The 18,705-nt window shown below is 33.0% G+C and overlaps 2 protein-coding genes and 1 non-coding gene across 3 annotated transcripts; all 3 read right to left on the bottom strand.

The window, feature by feature from the left end:
* Positions 1-1,173: 1,173 nt before the first annotated feature.
* On the bottom strand, positions 1,174-3,927 carry LOC112421344 (uncharacterized). Its single transcript, XM_024782789.2, has one exon. It carries the CDS (start codon positions 3,783-3,785, stop codon positions 1,524-1,526), a length of 2,262 nt encoding a protein of 753 aa, XP_024638557.1. The 5' UTR covers positions 3,786-3,927; the 3' UTR covers positions 1,174-1,523.
* Positions 3,928-13,657: 9,730 nt separating this feature from the next.
* TRNAK-CUU (transfer RNA lysine (anticodon CUU)) lies at positions 13,658-13,730 on the bottom strand. The gene has a single exon. It is a non-coding gene; the product is annotated as a tRNA-Lys (tRNA).
* Positions 13,731-14,433: 703 nt separating this feature from the next.
* LOC11426366 (methylsterol monooxygenase 1-1) lies at positions 14,434-17,963 on the bottom strand. Its single transcript, XM_003608749.4, has 5 exons — positions 17,450-17,963; positions 17,033-17,355; positions 15,177-15,324; positions 15,042-15,074; positions 14,434-14,860 (listed from the first exon to the last, which is right to left on the bottom strand). Exons 1-5 carry the CDS (start codon positions 17,777-17,779, stop codon positions 14,783-14,785), a joined length of 912 nt encoding a protein of 303 aa, XP_003608797.1. The 5' UTR covers positions 17,780-17,963; the 3' UTR covers positions 14,434-14,782.
* Positions 17,964-18,705: the final 742 nt, after the last annotated feature.

The following is an 18,705-nucleotide window of genomic DNA, read 5'->3' as shown; positions in this document are numbered from 1 at the left end:
TGGATACAGAACAAGAGCTAGATTTAGGTGGACCTGTCCCTTTGAAATCAAATCCTATGTTTGACCACTAAAGACTCTTCAATGTCCAAAAAAACTATGCAGGTTTTATTTTTGGGTCTGAAACTATGCAGGCTTTTAAAATAGAGAGTTTAAAAATTAAGCAACCTATAAACTCTTAAACAATTTCAGTCATTTATTTTTATATAAAAAAATTATAACTACTTTAAAATTGTAATTGATTTTGCTATATGTTCATGTAAAAATTAGTACTATAATTGAAGTCCCTTTCTTGGATTCTTCTGGTTAACCTCTCTTGATAATGGCCAAAAAAGTTCTACCAAAAACCAATAATTCAACGACAGTCTCTCCATGTTTTTTCAACATCTAAACAGTGAAGTTCTTGACAAGTACAACACTCTTTTTGCTTGCTGTGTAACACTGTTGTGCCCCTGTGTAGTACCATAGAATCCGGTGGTTATATAAGTGGAGTACAACCTCAACCACACTTACTTAACCTATGCAATATCGACACTTTAGTTTGACACGAACACGACATTGACACATGATTAAATTCAATTACTTTACTCTTTTTAAAATTATTATCTATCTATCTGATGGTGGCATGTTTGACTGTCCCGTGACTGTGTCAGTACTTCAAAGGACCTAACCATAATTCATAGGCATCACAGAATCCTTCAAGTTTAAGGTTGTTCATCAGCCACAAATTGCTACTTATCGGATTCCTTTGTTTATATTATGCCGCTGACACACAAAAATGTGGACACAGGGTGCATGTTTTAAAGAATCAACAATGTGACTGATTAAGTGGCAAAAAGTTAAGTTAGGAGAGGGTCTTTGGTACCATATTTCCCTTTGACTTGGAGACAGAAAGCTGAATTAGACAGATTCAATTTAGGTGTGTGATTGAAAGCATAGCACCTTTCCAGATTTTACAAATGTAATAATGGACTTGAAACTTAGAAGATTCTATTCCTTCTTTCTATACTATACAAATGCAATATTTAAATGTATAGATAAATAACTAAACCAGATTCTATTAAGATGGTTTATTATGCCAAAGGCTACCCCAAATTAATTGTGCATTCCCCCCTCCCCAAATGTTGCATGCTTTCTTCTGAATTTACAAAATTTAATGGTGTGAAAAAAAGAAGCTTAAATTCAAAGGAGAATTGACAAAAACTTCCCCTTTACAATATTATTTATCTGATCAAACTACTAAAGGAATAGAATAGAATAGAATTTCTACAACATCCTTCACCATTCTGTAATCACCAATCAATTATGCACTTTTTTTCTTCCTGTAGTGTTACAATCTCTCCAGCCTTTTTAGTATTTGTAACAACTTGAAAATCATGCTGAGTGAAAGGTAAGGAAGTTGCTCAAATCACATGGCAGAAAAGAACAAAAGGAAGTGGAAAGAATTCAATAATAAATCCTAAAAAAATTAAAATACCTAGCTGATTAAATTAACTCCAAAAAAAAAAAGAGGGTAAAAAAAATTGTTACACTGATGAACTATCAACAAGAACCTCATTCAACACATCATCATCACCATTTGCCAAGGTGAACAGTTCTGCATCCTTATCTTCATCACTTGATAAATCCCTTCTTTCCAATTTAGAATGAGCTGCAACAAAAATCAACTTCTGAACCTTATCCAATGAAGTCTTGTAGTGACCATGAGAACAAACCCATTTCCACATAGACCAACTACATTTGAATCCACAAGAAGTTGCATGAAGGAAAATTAACCTCACAGCAACTCTTCCTAAGGATTTGAATTCAGTTAAATAAGTTTCCCAAACAAGTCTACTACTTTGTGGATTAGCAATCCTCATCTTCCCAGTAACAGGATCTCTCTCCTTCATTTGTACGGCTTGCGCGTAAACCGGATCGAGCCCTTCTGTTCTCCATTTCATGAGTTCCATTAGAACAATGTGTGCTTCATCTCTTGAAACAAGCCTTGTTATGAGTCTATCAACATCTTTCTCTTGCTCAGGTGTTAAGTGTTTAAAGGGTGGAAGGTACTTTCCACTAGTGTCTCTTATTAGATAAAGAGGATCAAGAATGTATGAAGCAGCCCAAGCAGGGTGGTAGTTTTTCCTAAACCTTCTTTCAATCAACTTTTCTATTGCTGCTTCTGCAATGTTGAATTTGGAACACCAATCTTTCACTTTTGTCCTCAACTCATTCCAAAGGAGAAGGCATTGTCCAACTAATGGCTTTTCTGTCTCAATTTCCTTAGCCATGTCTTTCACCAATTTAGCCAAACTGTGTACAGCTTCTAAATCATTCCAAAAACCGATGTCGCGAATCATGTCACCAATTTCTCTAGCATTCCTATCTTCCATGGATACCATCTTGAATGGTTCGTCAAGAAGAACCAACTGCAACGCACGAACCGAGCTCAACGTATCCTCAATCATTGCATAAACAGGTTCAAAGTTAAAATCCTCGAACTCCCGCATTGGAAGGACTCGAAGCAACCACGTGTGACCGTACTCTTGCAATTGATATTTGTGAAAACTATTCCGAATTTGAGACGTGTAATTGACAAAATTAGCTACCTTCATACAATTCTCAGTCACAGTTCGAAACAAAGGAAGTTCTTTAGTAAAATCTTTGATTAAACTATTAAAACCTTGATACTGACAAGAGAGATTCACCATCCAATGATTCCGATTCTCCAAGTTTCTCAATGCCTTAGATTTGAACTTGTCAGCAACTATCCCAACACAATTCTGAGCTAGATTCCCACAAATGCCAGTTATTGTCTCCCACAAAACATCCTCAGCATAATTGGAAGGAACAGAACCATTCACAAAAACAGCCCTTCTATACAAACTTGTCCCATTTGGAAGATTCACTGTTAAATTCACCAAACTCTGATCATTTTCATAATCTTTAATTTTCCATCCATCAGAAGCAATTTGAAAAAACATAGCATCTCTAATCCTTGCTTCTGATTCAACCTTAACTTCCTCAAACTTGGCATCCAATCTTGACCCAACAAACTCCCTAGGAAAAACAGGTGGCAAACCAACTTGTGTAAGAAAAGCTCTAAACTTTGGATGCTCCAAACTCGAAAAAGAAACAGAACCACAAGATTCATAAACCCAATCAGCTAAAAAATCAATAGCACTATCAACTTGTGTCTTCTGAAGAACAACCCCAGGTGAAGTTTTAGGACTCTTCAGCTTCTTCACACTATCTTCCAACATAGCTAAAGCTCCCAAATCATCTTTCCCACCAGATAACATCAAATGCTGTTGCTGCGTCACAACCCGCATCGGATCCACACCATACTGCAACAACTGCTGCTGCTGCGGAGGTAGTGTTGGTGCTGGTGGTGAATTTCTCTTACGTCGGTGAACAGAAGAACCCAACAACGGCGGAGAAGAAACAACAACCGCACCAGCACCGGAACAAGTTTCCGGTGAAATTGAAGAAATGGGTTTTGCTGCGGAATTGAAATTAGGGCAAGTTCCACGTTTGAGATGTTCAGAAGCGGTTCGTGAAGGATTCGAAGCGGAGAAAACGGCGTCACATAGAAAACACCGTAACTTAACGGCTTTAGGTAAACCGGTTTCGTTATGTTGAATTAGAAACGGTTCAAGATGTGACCAATACCATGCTCCTTTACCTTTAATCGCTTTGTTACGAACCGTTACTAAACCTTCGTAACGTTTTTGAATAGCTTTCGCCGTTGCTTCTTCTGAAGAATTCGTATCTAACGCCGCCGTCGTATTTGTAGTAGCCGCCATTGGTGAAATAAAACACCGTTAAGTTTAACGTTGTTATGTTTTTTTTGTGGTTTGGTTTTTCATCTTCATCGGAAGAAGAAGAAGAAGAAGAGTGTGTTGTGTGTGTATTTGTGTTGTGTGAGACTGAAATGGCAAAGCGAATGAGAGTGAAGAAAGAGTTAGCTTTATCACGCGCTGACATTATGCGCGTGGGGAACATTAACTTGTGTGATGCAGGTGTAACGAGGTTGTGATGGAATGGAAGTGCCACGTGTGGAACTTTAGACGTGATGATTTGGAGGTGATGTGCACGCGCTGATTGGTTTGGTTTTTATGTGGTTTTGTCTTTGTTTTTTTCTGGTTGTTTTGGTGGGTCTTACTTTGTCCTTGTCTCTTACTTTTTCTCTTTCTACTACATGGTTTTTCTTTTTCATTATTATTCTTGTTGGATTTATTTATTTTTAATAATTAGTAGTAATCGGTTTTTTATTCAAGTACAATAATTTTATTGACTATTTTGAGGAAGAATTTAAAAGGAAAGGATATTTGTGTTTATAACGTTTTAAAGAAAGATTGTTAAATTTTTCAAGTCTAAATGATTGTACGTTGGGTTATTATTCAATAGTCCCCTATAATTTGAATGAGATTTGAAAATAACATTTGTTTACAAAATCATTTTAACTTCGTCTAAATATTTCTGTAGCAGGATAAAAGTAAAATATGAAGAATCCATAATTAAATGTGTGAAATTTCTGTTACATGAGATGTTAACCCTTATATTATTTCATCTTTTTTGGGTGATGAGGATCATAGGAAAATAGTTTGGATTAAACGGGACTCAATTTGTTTACCTAAGGAGGAAGGGGGGTTGGGGGTGGGAGCTTTTAATATGTCATTGTTAGGTAAATGGTGTTGGAGGATAAAGAGGGGTTGTGGTATCGAGTGTTAAAAGCTCGGTACGGGGAGGTATGGGGGCAGTTAAGGGAAGGGGACAGACATGCATCGGTGTGGTGGAACATGATTTGCAAAGTGCGTGATGGGGTTGGTGAGGGTATAGAGAGGTGGTTTGAAGAGAACGTTCGGAGAGTCGTTGGTGATGGGAGGAACACTCTTTTTTGGTATGATACTTGGATAGGGGATACCCCATTGCGGTTAAGGTTCCCTCGGTTATTTGAGTTGGTGGTGGAGAAGGAGAGTAGGGTCAGGAAGATGAGGCAGTTGGGGTGGGAAGCTAATGGGAGGGTGTGGGTATGGAGACGTCTACTATTTGCATGGGAGGAGGAGGGTGTGTGAATCTTTTAAGTAACACTGTTTTGCAGGAAAACACTCATGATTCTTAGAGGTGAATGTTAGACCACGCTCACGGGTATTCAATGAAAGTATCTTACCGCTTTATCACAAACACGGGGGCAGCTGCTGACAGGTCTCAGGTTGTTGATGTGTGGTCAAAGTATATCCCGTCAAATGTGTCTTTATTGGTGTGACGTCTTCTCTGCAACCGGCTTCCAACTAAAGATAATCTGGTTCAACGGAGTATTCTTTCTCCAACATATGGCATATGTGTGGCGGGTTGTCATGTAATAGAATCAGCTACTCATCTTTTTTTTTGCATTACAATATTTTTAGTGCTTTGTGGTCTCAAGTGTGGAATTGGTTAGGAATTTATTATGTGACTCCGGGCGAGCTTCAACAACATTTTATTTAGTTTACCAGGATGCCAGGTTTGCCAAAATCAGCTCATTTATTTTTAACAATAATTTGATTTGCTACTATTTTGGTGACTTGGAAGGAGCGGAACAACCGTGTGTTCTAAAACACGGCAGCAACTTCATCTACCCTTCTTGAAAAAGTCAAGCTGAATTCATTTTTATGGTTGAAATCTAACCAGACAGTTTTAGCTTATACTTATTATGATTGGTGAAAACATTCGCTTCATTGTATGGGTGTGTTCCTGTGATCTGTTTCCAAGGGTTTCTGACTTTGTATTTTTGTAACATTGGTGGTGTTTCTTTTTTGCGCACTTTGTGCAAATGGAAACACCTTTGAGTATTTATATATATCATTTTGATTTCAAAAAAAAAAAAAAAAAAAACTCTCAAGTTGATTTAAACTATAGTGAGTGACAAATTTTTATTTAACTTTGATATATTCTCTCCTTAAAAAAAAAACTTTGATATATTCTTATAATTGAATTTGAACATAGAACATCAGATTAAAGAGATTTGGTACCATCTCAATATAGAGTAGTGTATAATTAAAGAGATTTAGTATGATCTCAATATATAACAATATAGGGTTAATATGTATTTACCCCTCTGTAATTTAGACGAGTTTCAGTTATAAAAAAAAAAAGGTTTAGATTCCAATCTTGTAAAATAAGATTCTTTCATTTTAGCCCCTGACTTATGTGACTGTGCAGAGTTGCTGACGTGGCATGCTGACTGTGCATATATGATTGTGTGGCGCGACGACTGTATTATTATTATTTTTTTTACTTTTTTTAAAAGGTACACGTGACATTTCTATTTTTTTTAAATAAAAAAAATAAATTCTGGAAAAATTATTAAAAATAAAAAATAATGAAAAAATAATTAAAATAAAAAATATAGAAAATTTAATAAAAATAAAATCTGAAAAAATTTAAAAATCTAGAAAATAAAAAAAATCTGGAAAAAGTTAAAAAAAAAAATTCTGGAAAAAATTTATATATATCAAAATTTTCAAAAAATATAAAAAAAATCTGAATTAAAATTTATTTCTAGAATTTTATTTATTTGAAAATATAACGTATATGAATAACAAGATACAATGGATTTTGATTGACACCGGTATATAAGTCATGTTATACAATTGAATAACAAGCCCTTAATTCTATTTTTCATGATCTAATGTTATGTTTTTTTAATTATTGAAATATTTTCCAATATTTTTGTTTTTAGTATAAAAAAAAAACAAACTTTTTAATTTCGAAAAAAAAATCTGAACTTTTTTAAAAAAAAAAATAAAATGTATTTTCTTATTATATTCATGAATTTCGAAATATATTAAGTTCCTGAATTTTCCAGAAATATAAATTTTTTGAAATATATTTTTTTTCTCATATTTTTAACTTTTTCCAGATTTTTTTATTATTTTTTTAAATTTTCTAGAACTTTTTAAATTTTTATTAATTTTTTTCATTATTTTTCATTTTACCAGATTCTTTTTCATTTTTATTAAAATTTTCAGATTATTTTTTATTTTATTAAATTTTCCATAATTTGTTTAATCATATTTTTTATTTTAATTAATTTTTTCGTTATTTTTTTTATTTTTCATAATATTTTTCATTTTTATTAATTTTTCCAGAATTTATTTAATTTTTTATGTTTTTTTTCGTTTTTTTTATTTTTTTTTTTTAAATCACAAATGTCACGTGTACCCTTTAAAAAAAAATAAAATAAAAAATAATTATACAGTTAACGTACATTATACATGTGTCAGGTTTAAAAAAAATTAAAATTAAAATAATTACACAGTGGCGTGCCACATCAACGTCTGGATGGGGTCAGAGGTGTTTTGTGGAGAATCTTAATATTATAGGGGTGTTTTGTGAAGAATCTTCATATTATAGGGTTGAAATATAAACTTTTATTTTTACAGGATTAACCGGAACTCGCCCAAATTACAGGGGGTAAATACATATTAACCCAACAATATAAAAAGAGAAAAATAATGATGGAGAATAAAATGTACTACAAATAAAAGTTACTTTTTTTTTAACACATCAAAATAGAATTATATTAACACAACATAGCTTATTCCAAGCACAAGATATGCCTAGAGTTCTACTACAAGATACAAAATGTTACAAAAGTCCAAAACAAAGAACAAAAAGTAGGGATTAACCAATACCTAAACATAACAAATGATTAGACCACCACATCTGAGTACCATAAACAAATAAAAGTTACTTATTAGAAAGTGATTTTATAAATATCATTTCTCCTCGATATAAGTGCTTTTGGGCGTATATTTTATTTGTTTATGGTTGAGCTTTTCTCTTGTGACGTTTTTTTAATTACTTTCTCTTCTGACGTTTGTTTGTTGATTATTTTTTTTTTTTTTTTACGGTAAACGACGTTTGTTATTGGATGTATATTCAGAACGGGACATTGTGGAATTTATTGAATTCCAAACGAGGAACTGTACACTCAGACAAGGATGACAGTTTAAAAGTGCAATGCCTGACGTCATTATATTAGATTAAAAATAGATTTGCTTTGTCAAGGAATATTCATTTAGAAAATTGCTTTTCTAACCTATCGTTTTGCTAAAAAACACATTGAAATGAAACTTTTGTCATTGACGATAGTTAACCACCATTTCATTTTTTCAGCGGTCGTTAACTATTGTTTGTTAATTAGTTAACTATAGTTGCGATCTGGACATACTCTAGAAGACAATAACAGTTAACTACATTGCTATAAACTCTCTACGATATTTCTTCAATCCTCATTTTCATGAAAATCATTCAAATCTCTTCAACAAAATCACAAGTACATCTAATACTATTGATATACAATGTAGGTTGTATATGGTTTTTTGTTGTTGTTAATTTTAGTAAAATGGTAGTATTTAGGGTTAGTTTAAAAATCTATTTTTAAGGTTAGTTTAAAAATCTATTTTATAACATCATAAACTAACAAATTGAATGTTGTTGTTGTGAATGTTGTTTAAAGTAAGTTTATATACAATATGGTTGTGTAGAAGTTGAATCAACACAGTGACTCATTGTTTTATCTTTTGCACTCAAGGTGTTTGATAAAATACCTAAATAAATATTTCAATGATTTTTTTGCTTTTTGTTATGGTGCAGATATATCTGGGAACCCGCGTAGAATTCGACTCGGTATGAAGACTATGACTAATCGTGATAGGCAGGAGAGGATGGCGACAAACCCTCATATACCTAAGAGGGGGAGTAAGAACTCGGATGGTGCGAAGGGCTCACATGCACAGTCGCATGCGCTTGATCCTACACAACAACAAGTGTATGAGACTCAGGACATCGGTTACGGTCATGCGGAGAAGCACTATGTTGATGGGCCAGAGGATCCTTATTTTCAGACGCCATAGCCGAAGGTACACGAGGATCATGATGGCGATGAGGTAATGGAGGACGCCACAGATGCCTTCCCTGTAGGGCATCCCTTTCCTGGAGGTCTTGAGTAGAGCTGTCAAAACGGGCTACCTGACCCGTTTAGGGTCGGTCCTAACAGGCTTTGGGCTTTATCGGGTCGGGCCAAAAAGCCCGGTTGAAAACGGGCTTGAAATATACTACCCGAGTCCGGCCTTACATGGTTCACGGGCTAAACGGGCCGACCCATATTAAAAATTCCTTATAAAATACTCCTATAAAGTTTCTTATAAATAATATTTTTCGTACAAGCGTCGTAAACTAAAACGGCAAGGAAATCAATTTTAAATAAATTACCTACGTTATGGTTATAGATATTTATATATTCGATCTTTAAAATTATAAATAACGAAACGAGTGAATATTACTTTTATATTTGTGTGTTAATTCATTGAATTTTCACTTTTATTTTTTACTTTGATAATCAACTAAGTAAAGAATTATTTGAAATATATATATAATTTATAGGATTGTTTTGTTATGCGGGTTAACGGGCTAGCCCTAATGGGTACCGGTCTAAAAATCCCTATAAAAATTCGGGCTGAATATTTAAGGTCCAAACCCTATAATTAATCGGGCTAAACGGGTCGGCCCATTTTGACAGCTCTAGTCTTGAGGATCGATCAGTCTTGTTCAGATACGTGTGTCATGTTGTACTGTCGTTCTGGACAAACACTAGTAATGAGTCCTGTGTTTCTAATAAACAGTTGCTACCCCCTGGTATGTGCCGCTTTCCTAATCAAAAAATAGGAAAGCACCCCTTCTCCCGAAGTTACGGGGTCATTTTGCCGAGTTCCTTCGACATGATTCTAACTGTTTTTATTCTTTTAAATTTTTATTTGTCAAGTGTTATAAAGTATTTTACGTTATTATCAATTGTTTAATATCACTATAAAATTATTGATATATAGTGTTAAATGTTCGGTGCTTAAGTAATTTTGCATAGTGTTAAGTGATTATGTGATTAGATGTTTATGTGTTAAGTGATTACGTGATTAAATATTTTAGTGTTAATTGATTAAGTATTTAAGTTATTAAATGTTTACAACGTTTAGTCTTAAGTGATTAAGTGAATAATTTTATAATGTTAAATGATTAAATGAATTGTTATATATTTATTAGTTTATTTATTTGTGTTTCAAATTGGCTTTACGTGGAGGTTTCATGGGCCAAAAGTGGGAGAGCTTAACCGGCCAACAGAAAATTGGTTATTGTTTTGGGATCCGATCAGAGGATCTGGATTACATGATTTGTGTATACATAGTACTCGACTGTGACTCATGCCATGATCCCTACGATGTGCGATTAGATTGTATAATTTGAAACCTCCCAGACCGTGTTTAATACATTTTTGGTCAGTTGAAGCATTGAAAAAAGTTTCCTTTGACTATAATTACAATCTAGGATAGGTTTATGACTATAAATAGCTTTCATGCTTCAACAATTTCATTCATTCTTCACCTCCCATCATTTCTTACTTTTTCTTAATTTTTTTTTAGTATTATAGGAGTTTATGCGGGGATTCGACGGTGGTCAGCAAAGACCTTTGATATCAAATACAACACAGTTTTTGTGCAGTTCGCATTGTTTCGGATTCTAAAATCTGAAAATACCTAAGAATCTATTTCGGATTTTAGAATCCAAACAAAGGATATTTTCGAAAAAAAAAAATAGGACACACGAGTATATGCTAGGGTGGAAAAAATAATAGTCTTCATTTGTAGGTGGGCAAAGCCCAAATCCCAACTGAATTTTTTTATGACTAGCCCAAACAACTTAGGAAAAGTCCAAGTGACTTAATTGCATTGGGGAAATCTAAATGACTCATTCTTTTTCCGCACTATTGACTTTTTGCGCGCCCTACTTTGTTCAAATTATATAGTTCAAATGACATAAACATCCTATAAAAATCTTCAAAATACGTTAAAATAATTCAGAGAAACTCGTAGGATAGGAAAAGTAATGTCCAATCAAAATTAATGAATGTTCCTAAACTTTAGTACCTTTTATTTTACAAGTGTGGATGTAGTTTTTAGTCAACAATAAAATATAGTTTTGACAAAAAAAGAGTGTAAACTATGGTCAATAGCAATAAGAAAAAAAAATCAATAGACACTCAAAATTTATAATGCACCTAGAGAGATAAAGAGATAGATAGAATGATGGTATATATGGTGATAAGAAGAAAGAAATATAGAGAAAATGAAATGTTAAATAAGTGTAGATAAGATTAAGAGTAGTGGTAATAGTACTTACTTTTAATCAGTTCAAATTAGCGTAAGTTTTATATTTTGAAAATTGATCTCACTTAAAGTGGTGGAATCTACAAATATTTTATGCGGTGAAAGAGTGAATGTTAAAAAATGCGTTGAAAATAGAGTATTTCTAACTCTTAATGTAGATAAACAAAAGGTGTTCAAATAGTAATTGATAGCAAAATAACAATGACATGCAAGCTTACGATTAACAACTTAGGATCCCCTCTCACTGAATCTCTTTATCTTATGCGTAGAAGGACTAGATAATCTCCAGTAACATGCAAAAGAAATTAGGAGTCATGAACCTTCGTGATCTCTACGAGTTGAATCAAGCAATGTTGGGGAAGCAAGGTTGATAATTTTTAGGTTAAATATATTTTAGGTCCCTATAAATATGTCAACTTTTTGTTGTAGTCTCTTTAAAAAATTTCTTCAACTTTTAGTTCCTCTAAAATTTTCTATCTTCACTTTTGGTCCATCTTTTAAAGTAAAATCATATATAGAATTCACATTTTTTATCTTCTCGGTATCCGATCCAAGAATCGACTAATGACCAATTATACCACTCACTAGAGGGAATCGAACCCGAGACCTTTAGAGGAGCAAACTCTAAGATCCCAAGTCAACCACTAGGCCAACCCCAAATGAGTTTATTTTGTTTATGATTACTATGAACATGTATTGATTTGAGTTGGTAATGCATGTCTGTTGGTCAAATTGTGGCCTAGTAAGTATGTCTAGTTCTGATTTTTGGATAGTTGGTAGTGGTGAACAATTGATGCGTGGACTTCAAATTGGATAGCTCGTAATCTTTTTGGATCTAGTTGATAACAACGGGAAGTGGAATTTGTGGATGATGAGTGATTGGCTGCCTATACATATATATGCTGCAGAAAATCATAACTATCGATGCTTTATTGTTGCTTTTTCAAATAAAAGGTAAAATTAAAATAAAAAAGTTATAACTCATTTCATAACTCATTTCATGATGTTTGCAACAAAATTCAAGTCGTTATATAAACCAAGTCCATAGGTTGCTAAAGATTCAGCTTCATTCGTAATTTTTGGATTATTATCTTATTCAAGTGGTTCATGATAAAACTTAATTCATATTATTAGAACATTTGTTAACATGATCATATTGATTTGTTTATTTATGATGGATACTACACATTTTTCTCTCTAAAGAGAATTGATTTAGAGGAAATTGACCATTGTCTTTGCTATACAATATCAACCATTGATATGGTTATTAACAACTGATACTCATACTACTCACTTTGCATTATAAAGTGAATTGGTTTAGAGGAGCTTGATCCTTAACAGACCAATGTCAATTTTGGTTATGGACTTGAGTGAAGCAGACAAGCAGTGATTCTCACCCACGTATATGAAAATTATTGAGAAACTGATATTTGTAATGATATTATGCCTTGAAAAAAGAAGGGCAAATTCTATGGTACACCCAATAAATTTGGATGTATCGGTACATCAAGTCGTAAAATTAATAATAAATGAGTTGTTTTTTTGAAGAAAAATAATTATTTTCTATCATTGACAACTAAGAGAATTAAATTTTATTTACCAAAAGCTTCGACGAAATAAAATTTAATTTTTAAGAATTTTTATTACTCATAACAATGAATATTGATTATTTTTTATGACAAAATGTAAATTTTTTAATATGATCCTTATAAACAATGAAATGATGATTTTTCTTATGAAATGATGTTTTATAAAATATAAATATTGACAAATATCTTTTTATTTCATTAAAGTGATCGTTAATTTATATATTTTGTAAAACAAGAGTACCGGTACACTCAAAATTGTGAGTGTACCATAGAAGTTCCCAAAAAAAAGACCAAAAAAGTATGAAAATTTGAGAAAGCATATTTGCAATATCACTGACTTTATAAAAAAGTAGCAGCAAAAATGGGCTAAAATCTTTGATAATAAATAAACTTTTATAAAATGAAAAACTTAAGATTAGAAACAGCTGGGCACATAACCATGTGATTGTTGTTGGTCCCATTAATCGGGTCACATTTAGCTGTGTTTCTGGCAATGGCTCTATGTTTTGCTATAAGAGTGCCTGCATTTTTCAGAAACTTTTTTCATGTAGTTGACCATCCTCAATGCCAAATCAATATGTAATTTTGATTTTTTTTCCATGAAACTTTAATGCAAAAAATGTTACCTAGACTTAGCAGCAATGGGGTTGGAAATACATGTTTTTTTTCTCAGCAACTAAAATTTTGAAGTTAATACATACTAATAAATAGGCAGTGTGAAAATTAAACTTAATAAATAGGTTCCCAAAAAATATGTGTGGTTGATGATTCAGAAATGTGTTGGGCATTGTTTTAAGCCCAAAATGTTTGTGGGCTTTTGTTTTCTCTGTCTGTCAGGTGGTTCATAAAAAAAAAAAATGGTTAAAAAACAAAAAAAAAAAACGCCCACCGTGGGGCTCGAACCCACGACCACAAGGTTAAGAGCCTTGCGCTCTACCAACTGAGCTAGACGGGCTAATGTTTATTATTTTCTATTAACCTTATTAGAAGGTAAAGAAACTATGCAGTTCTTCAAATTTATATTTGTTCTTAGGTTACAACTACACAATACTGTATGCTGGTAACGTCCTGAAGATAAAATGAGAGTAAACCATATGATGATATCACCCGTTTGTTAATAAATGTGATCATGGAAAGTAATAGTTTCAATTTTTAAATTTATTTATCTTTAACAGCAAGTAAATAGGTTACTTTCATCGTATACTTTCACTATTTTAATCTACCTCATTAGAGTCTCAAAGTTCTTGAGAAAAATCGATGTTTCAAGTAATAACGACAATCAAATTTTAAGCTGTAGGTTTCATATATATATAACAATTTACAGCATAACAAATATAACATGCTTGTAAAAATGCACAGAATGATTTTTATGCGTTTCATGATAAATCTGAAAACATTAAATGGCCGTTAATCATTTTTAATAGTAGTACTAGTATAGACTTATACAAGAGACTAAATAATCATTTATCATTCTGCTATTCATATATAATAAAATGTTAGGAATAGTACTTTCTAATGATTTTTTTACTGGATATATATTCCAATGTTACTCGTTGAGTAGTTCATTTCTGGGTTCTCTTGGACTCAATCCATCAGGACTTGCTCCTGTTTGTAGACTAGATTGGAAAAGGGGCATACACCTGTGCATGAACAAGCTATTACATAAAACTGAACTTCCAAATTTTATTATGCTTTTTGAATTGCAACCCAGAGGAGGAAGTCTGTTTCACATTGCCAGAATTTACAATCCACAGGGAAATGATCATTCTTACATAGACATGAAGCTAAACCGAATGTTCGAATTCCAAAACATGACACCATAAAAATTTCTTCCCCAACCCACTCTTGTAAAACAAAATCACAATTCGTAAAGCCCTGTTCTACTAGTCTTCATCCTGAAGCTAACCAAAGACATCTATTTTACTAGTACTATTTATATGTCTACAAGAAATTTTGGTAGTTTCAAAAGACCAACATACAACATAAACCACCTAAAAAGCTTCTGTATCATTCAGATTTATAATTTTCCTGTTCACTGTATGATCTTCCATTCTGCGCAGCACCATTTGTCGAATCTTCCTTCAGCTAAATCAATTCAGAAAAGGACAATGACGTGGGGAAAAAGGTCAGTCATTGCATATTCTATAGTATACTAAACAAAATGAAAAATGAGGAAGGAGTTTGAGCAAAATGGAACTGCTCTTAAGCTAATTAAAGCCACAACAAGCAAATCACAGTTCTCAATGACAATGCTTAATAAACTTACCTTTTGAAGTATCTTCTTCTGATACCGAAAACCCTGTGACAAACAAAGCAAAACCATTGCAAATCAATTTCACATGTGGAGAAAATTACACAGATATTTATGTTAAGCAGAAGAATTCCAGAATCATGATCTAACCTTGTCTGTTCCATAGATGTAATCACAATATGTGAAAACTGATGCAAAATTGCTCTGGCTTTGTCCTCCAACATAATGATGGTAATCGTGATGCTCAGCGCCACCATAAAATGGAATGTATTTTGTGGGATTCCAGGGGAAGTCATACCTGACATATGATAAGTAAAGCAATCAAACATAAAAGTCGGGTACCAAATTTCCATGCAGAAACTGGAGAAGAATGGTGAGTAAATATCTATCTAATGAACAAGATCGGCAATTATTTCAAATTCAAGTTGCAAGTACGGCCTGGATATTCCACCAGATATAATCACTATTTTTAAGACAATCCACCATATATAAGCACGGCCTCAGCAAGCCTAATCACTAACCAGATATAGTAAGACAATCTATTGATATAAACAACTACAGCATCAATATTTTGGGCCTACAATTTTTACATTCAATTGTATTATGTATAAAAAATTATAGCAATTAACTGTAGAAGCAAATTATAGGAATTGGTCGAACTACTACAATTTTTACATTCAACTATATTATGTATAAGTACATAACACATGTATATGTATACGCTAAAATACATTTTACGTCCTTTATCTTTTTCCTAATAATCATTTTGGTCCTTTATCTTTTCAAAGTGAGTAAACTTTTGTCCTTTTCTTGTGGTATGTTAAATATGAACTTGAAAAATGTTGACTTAGCAATGGTTGTATGAGGTGGCATACTTATTGTCCCAACTGGCATGGCATCCAAAGTCCCTAAATTGTCCTTCAAATTTTTTCTTCAACAAAATCACCAAGTAAAGAGAATAATATAAAGACGGCTATAAACCATTTAAAGACAATTTAAACAGGACAACATTTGCCAAGTTAGCATTTGTTTTTCTTTCCATTTCATATTTAAGTTTTCATGAGAAAAGGATTAACAATGATCAATTTAGAAAAGATAAAGGATGAAAATGAATCTTAAGACCGAAACAAATATTAGGTAAAAGATAAAGGACAAAAATATTTCAACCATATGTGTAAGTGTATATGTTATATGTATGTGTATGTATATCATTATGTACATGAATATGCATATGCATTTGAGTGAGATGGCAAACACCAGAGAGATTCATAGTTAAGAACAACTTCTGTCTTAGATTGTCAGAGACAAAACTTGTAAAAGGTCTGTCCTTGACAAAATTAAGTTTCTACACCGTTGAGATAGAAAATGCCGGAAAGATTTACTTCTTGGTGTAGTCAAGAACAATATATGCACTACAGCATAAACTTTCAAAGGTTTGTCAAGGAATACTTTCAATTGGACTTCTTGTTACTTGTTTGATTAATTATAAAATACAAAGCGTTCTAAAAAGAGGCAACCTTCAACAATATTTTGTTTCAACATAAAGTAATAGTATTAAGTCTAACTGTTTGAAAGGGTGAAACAACAATAATTCTGCATTTGGCTGTAAATTGATGGATCAAATTTATTGACATTCTTGCGTTAATAATCATTTTGTAAACACTAGCATTTTCCATGTCAGAAAATTGAAGTATCACAACCTCATACAAGCAAAAGGTTGTTAAAGTCGCAAGTTAACTCATCCCCAGCCGCAATTACTATCCCTAATAATAATCTTACTAAGAAACACAGATCACATTAACTCAATGAAAGTTTAATAAAATAATACACACAAAAAAAATCAAAGGAGTAAAAGGTGTGTGCAATTATAGATCTCACTCAGTCCCCATAAAAGCAAAAAGCAACCCACTATTACAGATCCTTGAAATCCAAAGCACTTTCCAAAAGGACATTCATTAAGGTTTGGTCAAAAAAAAAAAAACGAAGGAAAATGACAGAAATAGTACCCGCTGTGTGTATCAATGGCTTCAACTTGGCGCAATGCAATCCACAACCAAAACGTAATCATGTGACCAGGAACCATAGCCGGTCCAAGAAAAGATGGAATCCCCAAAATCAAGATCTCCGCCCAATGTGCATAAGGCGCCGCAAATCCAATCGGAGCTTGATATTCATGATGAACTCGATGAATCTTTTCATAACCCCATTTATTATGCAGAAATCTATGGATCCAGTAATTCGTATAATCCTCCACCAAAAAATACACCAATAATTGCGATAGTATCTCAAATCCAGACGGTAACGGCAATCCTGTCCTAATTCCAATCATCTACAATAAAAAAAACACAAAATCATAACAGTAACAAAAATAATTATAACTGTAACTACGGTGATTTAACTAATTTAATTGTGATTGTGATTACCTTGATGGAAGGGTAAGAAATGAGTTGAAGAGGACCAACAACAAGGAAGAACATTTTCAGGACATCTTTATAGCAATTAAGCATTTCATGGAGAGATAAACGAACTTTGGGTTGGATCTTGTACTCATCGAAGGGGTATAAGCGTTTGATTTCGAGAAAAACGAGAGGAAGAGGAACGAGGGAGAAGATGAGGAAGAGAAAGAGAATGTTATGACAGAAGAGAAAGTAATCGGATTTGGTAGCGGAGTAGTTGAACCATAGGGTTTCGGCGAAGGTGAGATTACGACCGAGGGAGATCTCGGCGTCGTGAAGAGATTGGTAAGGGATCATCGTCGCCGGCGGCGGAGAAAAGAAACCCTAGACAGAGAGATTGCCGGCGGCGGAAGAGGGGAGAGGGAGAATGACGTGTAATATATATATATAGAGAGAGTGTATGTGGTGGTGGTGGATGATGCGCTGGATGGATGGATGGATGGTTTGTCGTCTGTTATTTTGCGGGAATTTTTTAAAAACGGACACGACTCTTATTTATAGACTTTTAGACCAGACTGGATATTGCGTATTTTTCACTGTCTAAACGATTTTTGGGAGAGACGGAGGGACCAACGTCAACAGAACAAAACAAACATTTTATTAATCAAACACTATTAATCCTTAACTTAATATTTCTTGTCTTAATTATAAGGTTTAAATATGAAAATAGTCCCTGCAAATATCTGACATTTTAGTTTTAGTCTCTGTAAAAATATTTTTTTGGTTTTAGTCCCTGCAAAAATGTAAAAATTTTGATTTTGATCCTTGTAATACGTAGAATATTTGATTTTAGTCCCTAACTTGTTCGCATTTCCAATTTTATTGAATAAATGTTAAAAACTGATTAAATGAAGATAAAATTGGATGAAAAAATATGACACCAAAACACATATCGTTCTTATCATTGCGATTGTCCATCTTATTATTGTGGATTGTTTTTATTTTAATGAGAATTTTTTTGGGTAAATTAAATGTATCATCCGCGTGCAATTATGAAAATTAATCTCTTCGAGACATAGAGATCCATTTAAGGGGTTATCTCAAGCAAATGATTTTTCTTATGCATCGACCTGAAATCGAACACACTAAATGGTTAAAGGCTCCAAATATATCATTTGTGTCACACTTTGTTGGTTTTTTTTTTGTGAAGACGCTTTGTTGGTTGATTTAATGACATTCAACAAGAATTTATTTTAGATTTTTCTAGAAGAAAAAAAATCTAT

The sequence above is a fragment of the Medicago truncatula genome, chromosome 4 (assembly GCF_003473485.1).
Source record: "Medicago truncatula cultivar Jemalong A17 chromosome 4, MtrunA17r5.0-ANR, whole genome shotgun sequence".
In the NCBI taxonomy this organism is placed as follows: Eukaryota; Viridiplantae; Streptophyta; class Magnoliopsida; order Fabales; family Fabaceae; genus Medicago; species Medicago truncatula.
This window is presented reverse-complemented; position numbering and strand designations above follow the sequence as displayed.

What these genes read in the sequence shown, in the direction of transcription:
- LOC112421344 (XM_024782789.2), bottom strand. Translation starts at nt 3,785, where the DNA reads ATGGCGGCTACTACAAATACGACGGCGGCGTTAGATACGAATTCTTCA.
- LOC11426366 (XM_003608749.4), bottom strand. Translation starts at nt 17,779, where the DNA reads ATGATCCCTTACCAATCTCTTCACGACGCCGAGATCTCCCTCGGTCGT. An exon ending in ACATCTATGGAACAGACAAG is followed by an intron (nt 15,075 to 15,176) that starts GTTAGATCATGA and finishes TGTTTGTCACAG; the next exon opens with GGTTTTCGGTATCAGAAGAA. An exon ending in AGAAGAAGATACTTCAAAAG is followed by an intron (nt 14,861 to 15,041) that starts GTAAGTTTATTA and finishes GAATTGATTTAG; the next exon opens with CTGAAGGAAGATTCGACAAA.